The sequence below is a fragment of the Corapipo altera genome, unplaced genomic scaffold (assembly GCF_003945725.1).
Source record: "Corapipo altera isolate COAL_440 unplaced genomic scaffold, ASM394572v1 2, whole genome shotgun sequence".
Classification (NCBI taxonomy): Eukaryota; Metazoa; Chordata; class Aves; order Passeriformes; family Pipridae; genus Corapipo; species Corapipo altera.
Window position 1 is genome coordinate 1041941 of NW_020884890.1, and position 12342 is coordinate 1054282.

Here is a 12342-nt window from a genome sequence, read left to right on the forward strand (position 1 = left end):
TCCTGAGGTACAGAATATAGATCCTGCTACTTAGAAATGCTAAATTTTTACTAAATTAAGACATTTCGAAACATGAAGAGTAATCAGGCTCAGTAATTTTTTAAAAATTCTTTCCTTTATGGGCAATACAAGTTTTTTACTAGCTATATAAATTCCATTTTTAAAGAGGAAACCAATTAGGAAGTTTTGTTTCTTGCTAAATGCACAAATGCTTTTCACAGAAAGGTTACCTATGTGGCTTTATCCACAAGAATTCATACCAAGTCAGCAAACCAAGAAAAATCCAAGTGCATGCAAAAAAGAAAGAAAGAGTAAGCAAAAAGATTTCTCAAAGATTCACATCCCAATTAAATAAGTAACTGACTTGGCAGGTCTTGTCTTTGTTCTATCTCTGCAGCATAGTCTACGAAAGAGCATTCCCTGTGGGAGCTGTTGGCCTTGAATAATAAAACAGATAACATGCAGAGAAGGCTGAAAAGAGCCATTGCAGAGGTTAAGGGAGAAACACTAATTTTGGTAAGGAATTCCAGTGTTGGATGTAAAATTCGCTCAAATAAAAGGGAACACACGTTCTTGTGGCAAGACAGCTCAGCAACCAAGAAAATTATCGGGCATGAAAAGCTTTATTTTCCAATTAGATCAGTTTAGGGAGTTTGATATATGTGACATGTTTCTCCACCATGTCTCATTCAACTTTTGGTCTCTGTGCAGTTGAGTAGCTCCAGGTTCAAGCCTGGCTTTCTCCTTTGTCAAAGAATTTACAGAGGCAGAGATGCCAGAAAGAGCCCCCAGCAAGTTTTCTCCTTACAATTTAGTAAAAAAGTTTTCTCATTTTCACAAATGTTTCTGCTCACAAGTCAGTTGGAGACCCAGAAGAGACCAGGACAAGTTTTATAGAGAAGATCCTGCTCCCACATCTCTGCTTCAATATTATTCTCTGAGAGCTGTTCCCTAGAAAATATGTTGCTCTCATATCTCCAGCCAACATCTGGCCTGAGAACCCCTGCTACACAGATATGAACACAGTCTCAGTCTTAACACATTGCTGAACTTCCCACTGAGCAGGAGTAAAATGTAAGAAAAGGAAGGGATGTAACACTGCCTTCAATTCTACTGGTGCAGATTTATGACCCTGTTGAAAAGGTGCTCCAAAATCTGCTGCAAGATAATCCTGGTTAGTTCCCTAGAAGTAGTTTTAAAATATAACCACCCCCACATAGGAAAGGTGTGGTCTGTATCCTGCACACAAATAACTATGAAAATAGAAAAATACTTGATAAATGCAAAATATAGGTCCAGGTAACCCCTAGGACTGCCTATCTTCCCTTAAAGTTATGAGCTGTAGGGACCTGAGTGCCAAGTGTATGCATCACTGGCCAAGAGCATAGAACAGGGTTTAGGGCACTGGGACACTGGAGATCTGGTTGTTTTCCTTATACTGCCTCTCATCTGCTTTTCTCTTTGCCTTGCCTCTCCACTTTTCTGTACCTGTAAAGTAGCAATACTGATAACACATACTTCTTTTGTAAAGCATTAACATCTGCTAAAGCAATGAAAATATCTTCATTCATATTAATAATAATAATTGATGGTGCCTATCTGAAAGCAAAAATGTACAGGAAGAGAACAGAAAGTATTTAGCTGGAAATATAGCAGTCAGGAGAAGCGTCTGTGTCATGTGTTGCAAATATGGAAAACAGAATACAAAAGGCCCATTTAATTCGCATGAGATTCCTAACTCCTCATGTACCACGTTTGGTGCTGATTTATTTGAATTAAGACGGCAAGTAAACCTCCTCTCGCTGTTTTTCGTTGAATTTTTAGTTTAGTTTTCTTTTGTTTTTAATCAAGTTCTTGCTCAAGCCCTGTGAGTAAGAATTCAGCAACACATTGTAAATCACATTCTGCAAGTTCTGTGACTGCAGACGAGATAGTAAAAGATAATGCTCTGTATTTCACATATGTCTGGTTTGTCATTCAGGCACCACATGTCAGATTCTCCCTATACACAGCTGAATGTGTGAGCAGAAAAGCTGGTAGAGATTGCAAATAACATCATTTTAAAGTCCTGATAATTTGAATCCTTTACTTATTGCTGAAACAATATATTTTGAGTACAGTATTAGCACTTGGAGGTATCATTTGAAGGCACGATTTTTACTACTAGTGTAGATGTTTCACTATCTGCAGTTTAAGAAGTAACAATATGAAAGCAATTTTGCAAAATGTCTGTACTAAAAATGAACTGTAACAAAATTGGTGATCTCTTGCTTTTCACTTTAAAAGAATACATCAAGTCACTGCCATTTTGTCATGCATCTTAGAAGTAAAATCACAGCAGAGGAAAACATTATTACAGGTTTATTATGTCTCAAAATATAGAAATATATTCCAACAGCATATTTTAAAGAATAATATAACAATAATCTTCAGCTTCTTAGTCTCAAAATGGTACACCATTATTTAAAAATATATTACTTAATGTACCCAAAATTTAATATCCATCAAATTCCATTCAGAATAAATTGAGTTCAAAAAAAGCATATCCACCCACTCAATTTATACAGAAACCAGTAAATTTTTGAAGACAACCCAGGAATTTAACTGTTCCAAAATGGTAATTCAGATGGAGACATATTTTGCCATACACCCTTGTGCATAATCTGCAACTAAATGTAGATATGTAGGTAATGCCAGTATAAAATAGAGATGGAAGTGTAAAATAGAACTGTTCTATTAAGGGGAAAGAGTTCCCAAGACTGAAATCAGTACTACTAATTTATTTTCTTTTTTAACTGAGTGTATGCATTAAAAGGATTTATGTATTACTCCAAAAGCAAGATAAAATAAATTAGTTTCTGCAAAAACAGCAGCTGCACATTCACATGCATACACACAGTCACACGCACACACTGATTTTATCAGTCTGTAATAATCTGAGATTTCTGAAATATATTTTAAATAACCGGAGAAGTCAGAGTTACATGAATAGACTGTCTAAGGAGAAACTGATATGTCCTATGTATTTTTTAGTAACTCTCTGAGAATTGTTTAAATGAAGCATTTTTAGTGAAGTCAATTCCCAACAAAAGCATATATTATAATTAGTCATGTAATAGAGAGAAAACAGTTTCTGTTTTCCCATTTTCATAACAGTAAAACAAAGGGGTGTCCAAAGAAATTAAATGTCCTTAATTCAAAATAAGCATATATGTAGTAGTGGTGGAAATGTAATCTGTAATTGGTTATGCAATTCACAACCACAGGATTTGATTTGAGGCCAAAAATTTAGGGAGATTAAAAAGTTATTATATGGATTTAAGAATTATAACAAAGCCACAATAGTTAATGCAAAATAAAAGGAACAATATCCCACATTGAGTCTCATTATTTAAACTAATTCCCACCCAATAGAAAAGCAGATGGGACTGAAAGTAGGCTGCAAATTACCCAATGCCTTGTTATGAAAGGTGTTTTTCATCTTTTTCTGAAAACAGCCACCACTAGGGACATGACTTTTGATTAAAGAGGTGACAATTGCATACCCAATGCCTTCCCTCACACACTCACAAAACACATCCAGAAGTAGGAGCTAAATAAAGCAAAGCCCTTCCATACTACATCTTCTGTATATTTTGTGTATATAGTGTATATACTGTGTATATAATGGGAAGGATTGCGTGGTTTTTGTTTGATTTTACCTTGTGGTGCTATTATAAAAATACTTGCCAGAGCAGTGTAGTAAATAAGAGACTCATATTATTAGAGGTAAGAATGTTGTAGTTCAATTTTTAGTGTTAACTTGGAAAGTCCTAGATAAAGGCAAGAGTCTGTCTACATAGAATTTCCAAAGCCTGGAGCCTTTTGCAAACTCTGCAGCTCACAAGCCAAAAAGTAACATACTCCTCCAGTTACACTTATTTTGTTAAAGAAAATAGTTATAACAATTATGTGCAATTTTTTCACTTCTATTTTCTATCTACTATTTATTTACTTAAGCACTGTTCAACATTTCACTTTTTCTAATGGAGCAGAACTTCTAAAAGAAAAAATATGTTTAGTCGAGCGGTTTTGTTTAGGTTTTTTCCCTGTGTCTTTTTCTAAATAAATACCTCGCCACAGTTTTCATTGGCACAATATGACCAAATGTATTTTAGTTCCTTTAACAATACAAAGCCATTACAGAAGTTCTGGAGTTTCTAGTTTTAAAAAATTCTGTACAAAGGCTTTACCTTAAAATATTGAAACAGAATGAAACAGATTTCAGCACGATCCATTGAAAAACTAGTTTGTGAATTTCTACTGCATGGTGAGGTGACCCATAAAATAAATGGTTCTGAAATTTTGCTCATACAAAAGAAACTATATACTTTTAAATAAATAAAAGCTACTATATACATTATACTGTACAATTAAATGAGAGATGACATGAAATGGAATAAATTTAGGCCTGCCTTTTCATCAGCAAGGCTTATATCTTGACTTTATTACAATTTTGAATAAACCCCTCTGCTTTAGATTATCTTTTTATTCTAGTGGCAGCCACATGAACGTACCACCATATTCCTGTATTTTTTTAAAATAACATTGGAACTGTCATCAAAGTAGAGCACGGAGATTGCGTTCAGTTTTGTTGGTGCACAGCATGGCTTTGGTACATGATCAGGGAACATCAAGTGAACCTGAAAGATAGATAAATACATAGCTCATATATCAAACAGAGAGGTACAAGGACAACATCAGTGGAAAACATGTCTTTGCAATTCAGAGAAGGCTGTGGTCACAAATTTTCCTTGGTTAGCAACTTTAAAGCACAGTTTACCTCCAGAGCATTGCTCTGATTTCAATTGCACGGGCAGAGTTATACAATAAAAGCAGATGGAGAGATAAATGAGGAGAAGTGGCCAAGACAGAAAGTTGGTTTTCAGATGAAATTTAGAAAAGAGTTGGAGTTAGGCAGCTGCTCAGGAAAACATTTAAACATATTGTGCATACCATCTTTGGGGAGGACAGTGCTTAACATGAAGCAAAGGCTCAAGCCCTGAGTCTCACCAGGACCCAAGCATGTGTGAAAAAATGCTTTCCTGTGTTGGGATCTCAGCATGGAGGAAAATCTGTTGCAGACAGCAAAGGCTGTGCAGGCAAAGGCTCTGGAACTGTTCTCAGCCTATGAAATGGTAAGATATGTGCTCTTAGACAGTATGAGTGCATTTTAGGGTCTTATCTACATATCAGTGGATCCAATTCTACTTCCACTGAAGTAAAAATCAATTCATAAGGTGGGTGCCAGCTGGACAAAATGTCTGGGGAAAGGGCTGAGGAAGAAAAGTCTTTGTGTTCTCTAGGCTGAAATATATCAATGGAAGGTTAAAGAGAAGGAAAAGAGTTTTGAACAGCATCCCAGAACGAACAAGATCTAGTGGAAATATCTGAAAATGGGGGAAATACAAGTTCTTTGTACTTTAAAGAAGGTTGGATGTAATATTCTACACATGCTGAAGACTTGGAAACTGGGGAGGCCAGAGAAGAGGGAGTTGTAATAGAGAGGGCAAGAGATTATTAAGGCATGGATGAAGACTTCAGCAGTAATAGGTTTCATTTGTATGTTAAGTCTTTGTAAATCTGTTAGAGCCATCTGTCTTGCAGTGATATAAGCTCAGAGCCTTTGCCAGACAACAGAGAACAGTCTATCAGGAAACAATTTTTACATAACTGTTACCATGAGAAGGTCTTTTGAAATGAGCAATAATAAATCCTGAAGTAGCAGTTTAGTAAAGGTTTAGACATACACTTAAAAATGGTAAAACAAATGAGCAGCAAAGCACTGGAGAAAAGAATGATTGTGCCTCATCCAGGCAGATGTTTGCCCTGTCATAAATCCTGGTTCCACCAGCCCCTGCCACCCCAGCTGGAAGCTCCATGGCCCCGCTAACCATGGCAGCGATGGTCACAGGCTTTTCAAGTGTTTGTTAGCTACAAATTCAGCACGAGCCAACCTGCTGATCCACTGCCTCTCATGACCAGGAAGTCAGCGCGTCTCCTGAACCTGATCTGAAGGTGATGAAGAAAGCTTATAGAACACATTAAATGCAGCCTATCTTGTATTTATATGGATCTGTATCATCTGTTTGCCTAAGTTCAGCTAAGAAAAAAGGAGAGAGAGAGGTACTGGCCTAGCATTTCTCCCATTCTTATTACAAAAGAAAATAAAAAAAGAGTCAGCGAAATTTGGAGGGGTACCAAGGAACAATCATTTCCCAACCCAAAAAATGGGCTTTTTCAGAATGGTGTAATCAGTATGGCCAGGAGATGAATACATTTAGATTAGGGTGGGGCGTATGAATAATTGTTTCCCAAACCATCCCCATGTGCACACCTTGTGTAAATCTGAATTTTGTATAATTTAAACCAGAAAGCATTCAACTACTGTTATCTCATCTAATTTATGTGCAGCTAAAATTTAATTAGCCTCATGATTTTTTGGCTGCATAACTGAATGCATGTACTGTACATGCAGAGGGAAACACAATTCCAAAAAGGCCATAATAATGGGAAAAATTTGACTATCCAATTTAAAAAATAGGACAAACTACACACATTTCTTAACAACTGGAAATTAATCATTTTTGGACACAAAAGACACATAATAGAAACTAACGTTGGGCCAATTCTTATTTAACAGTCCATAATTGCAGGAGGGAACTCTAACCTGGGGATCTCACTGATATTGGCAACTTTTCTGGACAATGTTTACATAATGCTAAACTATTGCTTTACTGGTCTATTTCTTTTTATCTCTGAACTGTTCTTCATTGTCTCCTAAACACATTGCTGTATTCCTTGCCAACTGGCATATTCTGTTTCCTTTCACCTGAACCCTTTAACACACTTCTATTTATTTCCATCCTGACATTTTCCCTTCTTTTTATAAATCTTGCTGACTTGAATTCTGGTGTAGAAGAATAATGTTGCATTGGTGGCTGGACTTGGAAAGGGTGAATAAACAAAAGCTGAATGGAAAGGAAAAGGTCTCACCATATGATGAGTTTTTAAAAATGTCCCTGTCATAGAATCATAGAATCAATCAGATTGGATAAGACCTCTGAGATCATCAAGTTCAACCCTTGATCAGTATCATCTTAAAGACCTCCAGGAGCGGCAAATCCACCACTTCCCCGGGCACCACATTCCAATGTCTGATTCCTCCCTCTGTAAAAAATTTCTTCCTAATATTCAACCTTCTAGAAATACTTGACGATTTTCACAAACAGAATTTGGTTTCTATCAGAAAGATATCAAACTTCATTTTTGTTTATTTGCTTTTTTGGTTTTGGGATTTTTTTTGGTGTGGGGATTAAATTTGAGGGGGGTGTTTGGGGTGGTGTCCCAGGATGGTAGTAACTGCACTCCTTTCTGAAGGAGGAAAGGTTTTTAAGGCCCAGATTTTTTATGTGAAAATCAAAGAAAAAGATCATCTTCCATGGACAGATCTGTCAGCATAATCCAATGGTCAGGATACTTCGCTATTATCACTTTATATCAGAGGGAGCTTTAAACCCATGTTTCTCTAATTGCAGTTGAGTATCTTGACCTTTCCAGAAACAAATTAGAGATGGCAACCCTTTCCTGTTCTGATTTTGTACTGCTGCTCCCTCCTTGTTTATTATCCCTCATTCCTCTGCTTCTTAATCATTCTGCTAATACCAATGCTAATACCAGTTCTTCAGCCAACATAGGTGAAAAATCAATTTTTGACCAAACCAACCAGACTTCAGCCTCATAGCATTACATTTAGGCATAGTCTAAAGGTCATGATTTCTGTAGCTGAATGCTGCCAGGGTAGAGGAGGCCTAGCCAGCTGCCTCAGCTAAGATCATCTTTTTGGCTGCTTTTGTTGAGGCACAGGAGAAAACATAAGAAAAAGCAGAGGCAGAAAGCTGGCTGTGAATCCCCTTTTACATGTACCAGGCTGAGCAAGAGATCCAAACACACTTATTTTTAAATTGCATTTGTAAGCCAGGCATGACTGAACACAATTTCTTACATGCAAATGCATCTGTTTGCAAAGCTTCACATTAAATTACAGTGTAAGTATCTCTGCCAACAGTTGACAACAGAGGTCCACAGAGTGGCCAAGTGTCATCATTTCTGGAAGGTATAGCATGTAGATTTTAACACTGAGCTTCAATAAGCTGAAAAACTCTTGGAAGTCAGACCAGGGGGCCCCCTTCGTTCCTAACGATTCTCCAGTAACATGACACAGTACTCTCATGTGTTATCGCATTTAAAATGGAGGGGGAACCTGCCACACAGGTCACTCTGAGCAGCTCATCCTCTCCCCAACATAATCATCAATGCATGTTTTCGAAATGGGTTATCATTTACCCAGAAACAATCAAAATTCAGTAGCAGTAAACAGAAGAGTCAGACCCTGAACAAAGACACTAACAACTGCATAATAGGCAACTACAACATAGGCAGAGGCATACCAGAGTCTGAACAATGGCGTGGTTTGTTGCGTTCATGTGGGCATTGAGGGGGAAAGAACATTCTCCATCACAGTAGAATGCAGCATAGCCCTCTGGTGCAATAATCCAATCCTAAAACAAGAGCAAATAGATCCACTCAATATTTTTTTTTCTCACTCAGAGAATTTGGAACTATATCAAACTAAGACTTGTTCAATGACAAAAGGAACTTCAGAAGGTGGCATGTGAAACAACTTTTTTTTTTTTAAAGTAATTGCTTTGTTCATGCAGAACAGAGATGAAAATTAAATTAAACTTAAAAATCCATACTGAATACCAGCTAATGAGACCATAAGGGGAATTAAAGATCAAAATATGTTTGTAGAATACTTTTCCTCACAAACCAAAAATCTTGAGCATTTCTTGATGCAACAAAAGTAATTAAAATGCATTCTCTTCCTTCAGCATGCTCAATACCATTAACTGTATTATTGCGTGAAACTGAGGGTTGCTAGTAATTACGCATTGGCATGTCAATGAATCATGCATTTTGAATATTTCTAGCAACGCAGTATGGGCAAAAGACCACAAGAGGGAAAATATTTTAAAATGTTAATGAAAGTTGTGTGTTTAGTTTGCTGAATTACTCCTTTGCCAGGTAATGGAAGTGCTGCAGGAAGGATGGAGAGGATCAGGTACCTACTTCCTGGGGTTTGTATCTTTTTATTTTTTTTGTATGTCATTTCACCCTGGGTTTCACTGATCAAATACTGTGCAGTGTAGCTTTGGCTTTCCAGTTGAAACTTTTAACTCTTAAGGTACTTTTTGGGATAAAAATATATTTTCTTTTCTCTATGGCCACCTTGGCCACTATGGCCACTCATCTGAGAACCTTGCACATCTTGGAGCATATCAGAATTTACTGTTTAGAAAAATTAAAAAGCTGTTGATATCTTTAAAAAAATCTGTGATCTACAGAGACATAATGGCTTGCTTGTTCAGTAGCCTGAGTTCAATACCACAAGCCTACTCTGTGACCCTGGATGGGGTTATTTTGCTTTGAAGACTTGGGAAAACAGCTTCTACCTGCTGCTTCAGGCTGCTGTGAGGATAAATATACTACAAAATAACAGACAGAATAATAAGGCCATACGAGAATCTGAGCTAGATACATAAAGGATGAGCTGCCACCAAAGAGATAGCATACTTTTTCTCCTCATAGACTTGTTCTGCTCCTGGAGAGTTGTTTTAAAATAATACAGAGAAATGTGAAATGCAAAGACAGCCATCTCTGAATTCTTGCCTACATGTGCAATATGTCTAGGTTATAGGTTGCTGATGGCCTTCTTGTTCTTTCTTTATAAAGAGTTCCTTGCTTTCTGGAAAAAAACCCTAGATCGATGTCTATTTTCTTTTCTTGTAGTGCCCCTCCTCTGACTTCATGACCTTTTACTACTTTTTTTATTTTTTTTGTTACTATATGGCAGGATTCCCCAGTTTTCCCCAGAAATTATATAAAATTAGCTATGGTGTTATGAACACCACTAAGCAGTGACCCAGGATTTACTTCCCTAAGGATCCTACCCCAATGAAATCTCACTGACCTGCAGTAGACAGCACTGAACCAGGTTGAATTCAAGTGCAAATTAAAAAAGTTGCATTACTTGCTGTGGGTATTTTGCTTTCATTTACTGCAGATTCATTCATATCTTGAGTAATTGTTCAAATTTATCTTTATGTGAATGAATCCAGAACATAAAGCCACAAATGTGTGCAATATCTTTGAGAGAACAGCTAAAAAAGGTAAAGAGATAGTGAGTGATAGCAATACTGATAGGGATTTGTTACAAGATGCATTTAAAGAATTTGTCTCTCATCAGTGATATACGAATTACCAGAAAGAAAACAAGGTGTAAATAATGGGGGACTGTAAAATAGATAGTACCAATTGGAACTGAATAGGAAAAAGCATTTATAGTCATACCTGCCATCCTAAGTCTCGGAAGCTCACATAAAGTTCATGTTTCTTACATGCTTGCTTTTGCTCGCTCGTGTTATAATCTACAGGAAGAAAATAACATTAATAAATTTTTTAGAAGCATTGCTAGAACTGACAAGATTTAGCTATTTTTGAGATGCTGACCAAACTGTACAAAGGAAATAAAAAACATACTGTCATTTATATTCCTAAGGTTGGTTGTAAAGGTGATGTTTACTTGGACATGCAGATTGAACACAGGTAGATTGATACAATTGTGTACACAGGCAAAATAAGACATACAGCATTAGGGGAAAGAGGTTTACATGATGTCTGTTTGCTGGCTACCTGGGTAAGACCTCTGATAATATGCACCCAGGTAATCAAAGAGGACAAGGAGGAGCCTGATCCAAGATATGTGGAAGTCATCTGTATGCTGGCACAGTTTTAATTGCCAGGTAAAGAAAGTAGCCCAAATCAAAAGATAAATTAACAATGATAAAAATTGTCCTGAAACAACAGAATTTCCCAAAGTTTGTAATTTAAACAGATAATAGGACATTTCATATACCTTCATTTTTTACCATATTTTCTGGAAATATTCGCTACTTGATGATCTTTAGTTGGTAATACTAATGTAAACAAGTAGATTAACAGGTGCTTTTTAAAGGACTGAAAGTTTCTACACTGTCAGAGTCGTGTCAGGATAGGACACAGAGAACCTTCCCTACATGCTTCTCCATGACAATCGTAATCCTGGAGAAATTCTAGTACTTGTTCCTTACTGCTCCTTAGTAATAGGAAAGGAAGGGAACAGGGTCATGCCTTCATCACATTATCACCACAGAGCTGGTTTATAGAGCTATTCAAGTGATGCCATAACTGAGGTATGCAATAGAGCAGGGAGTACAGGCTGTCTCCTCCGTTTCCAATTCAAGAATGCTTAAAGTGAATTTTTTGGACCAAAATAACTATTCTGGAAAGAAAAAAAAGTTCACCAAAAAAATTCACAACAAGAAGAAAAAGCAAACAAACAAAATCCCATAAGACCCAAACAAACAAGGAAGACATGGAAAAAGAAACAAAGTCTTCAGTTCCAGGAAAAGATATTTCTTTAGAAACATTTTTTTTAACATTATAAGCCCTGAGGCTGGAATGGGAACGTCTCTGAAATTATCCTGAAAAATTTCAGGATATTTAAGAGATAGAGGCCTTTTCTCACATAAAATGAAAGGAAGGGAGTTCTACAGACTGTGAGATAACTTATGTAGTTCTTCACTATCCTTACAGAAAACTCTTCCAAATATACAGCCTAAAGGAACTTTTCTGCCAATTTGACAACTCCTTCTCATCAGCTGTCCTGATCTCTTCTTTCATTGCTTCTCTGGGTTCTCTTCAGCTTCTCTGTGTCTTTCCGAAGATGTGATGACCACAACTGAGCACAGTGCCAAATTAAGTAATTATTTCATATTATTTCCAGATTGTTTTCTAGTAGTATAACCCAGAATAGGAATTTTGCAGCAAAACCACACTGTCAAATGGTGAGCTTCAGAATCTTTTTTTTATATATTCCTGCCTAGTCACCTTAATAGTCTGTTGTAGTTGTACAAATCAATGAATAAAAAGCAGATTTTGGGGGTGAAGATGTTGATGACACCAGCAGCGTGATGAGGCTGCAGCAAACATAGTACAGTACAGTCAAGATTCTGAGGGATGACATCAACAAGAGCATTGCAACCCATTGCAAGTCAGGCAAGTATGGTACGAAGCCACTGTGGCTGACTAGAAAACTCTTGACTGAACTCAAATTCAAATGAAGCAAAAGTAATGTGAAATTGGGATGAACTACACAGAAAAAATATAAACACATTGCCTGGGCATGGAGGGACAGATATT

At 36.8% G+C, this 12342-nt stretch overlaps 1 protein-coding gene across 3 annotated transcripts in view; it reads right to left on the bottom strand.

The window, feature by feature from the left end:
* Positions 1-2350: 2350 nt before the first annotated feature.
* BMP5 (bone morphogenetic protein 5) overlaps positions 2351-12342 on the bottom strand; it is a 57109-nt gene continuing 47117 nt past the window's right edge. For all 3 annotated transcript variants that reach the window (XM_027645110.1, XM_027645112.1, XM_027645111.1), the window contains 3 exons: positions 10453-10529; positions 8490-8600; positions 2351-4682 (listed from right to left, as the gene is read on the bottom strand). In XM_027645110.1, the coding sequence (XP_027500911.1) occupies positions 4533-4682; positions 8490-8600; positions 10453-10529 (338 nt within the window). In that variant the 3' untranslated portion in view covers positions 2351-4532. The remainder of the gene's footprint in view (positions 4683-8489; positions 8601-10452; positions 10530-12342) is intronic.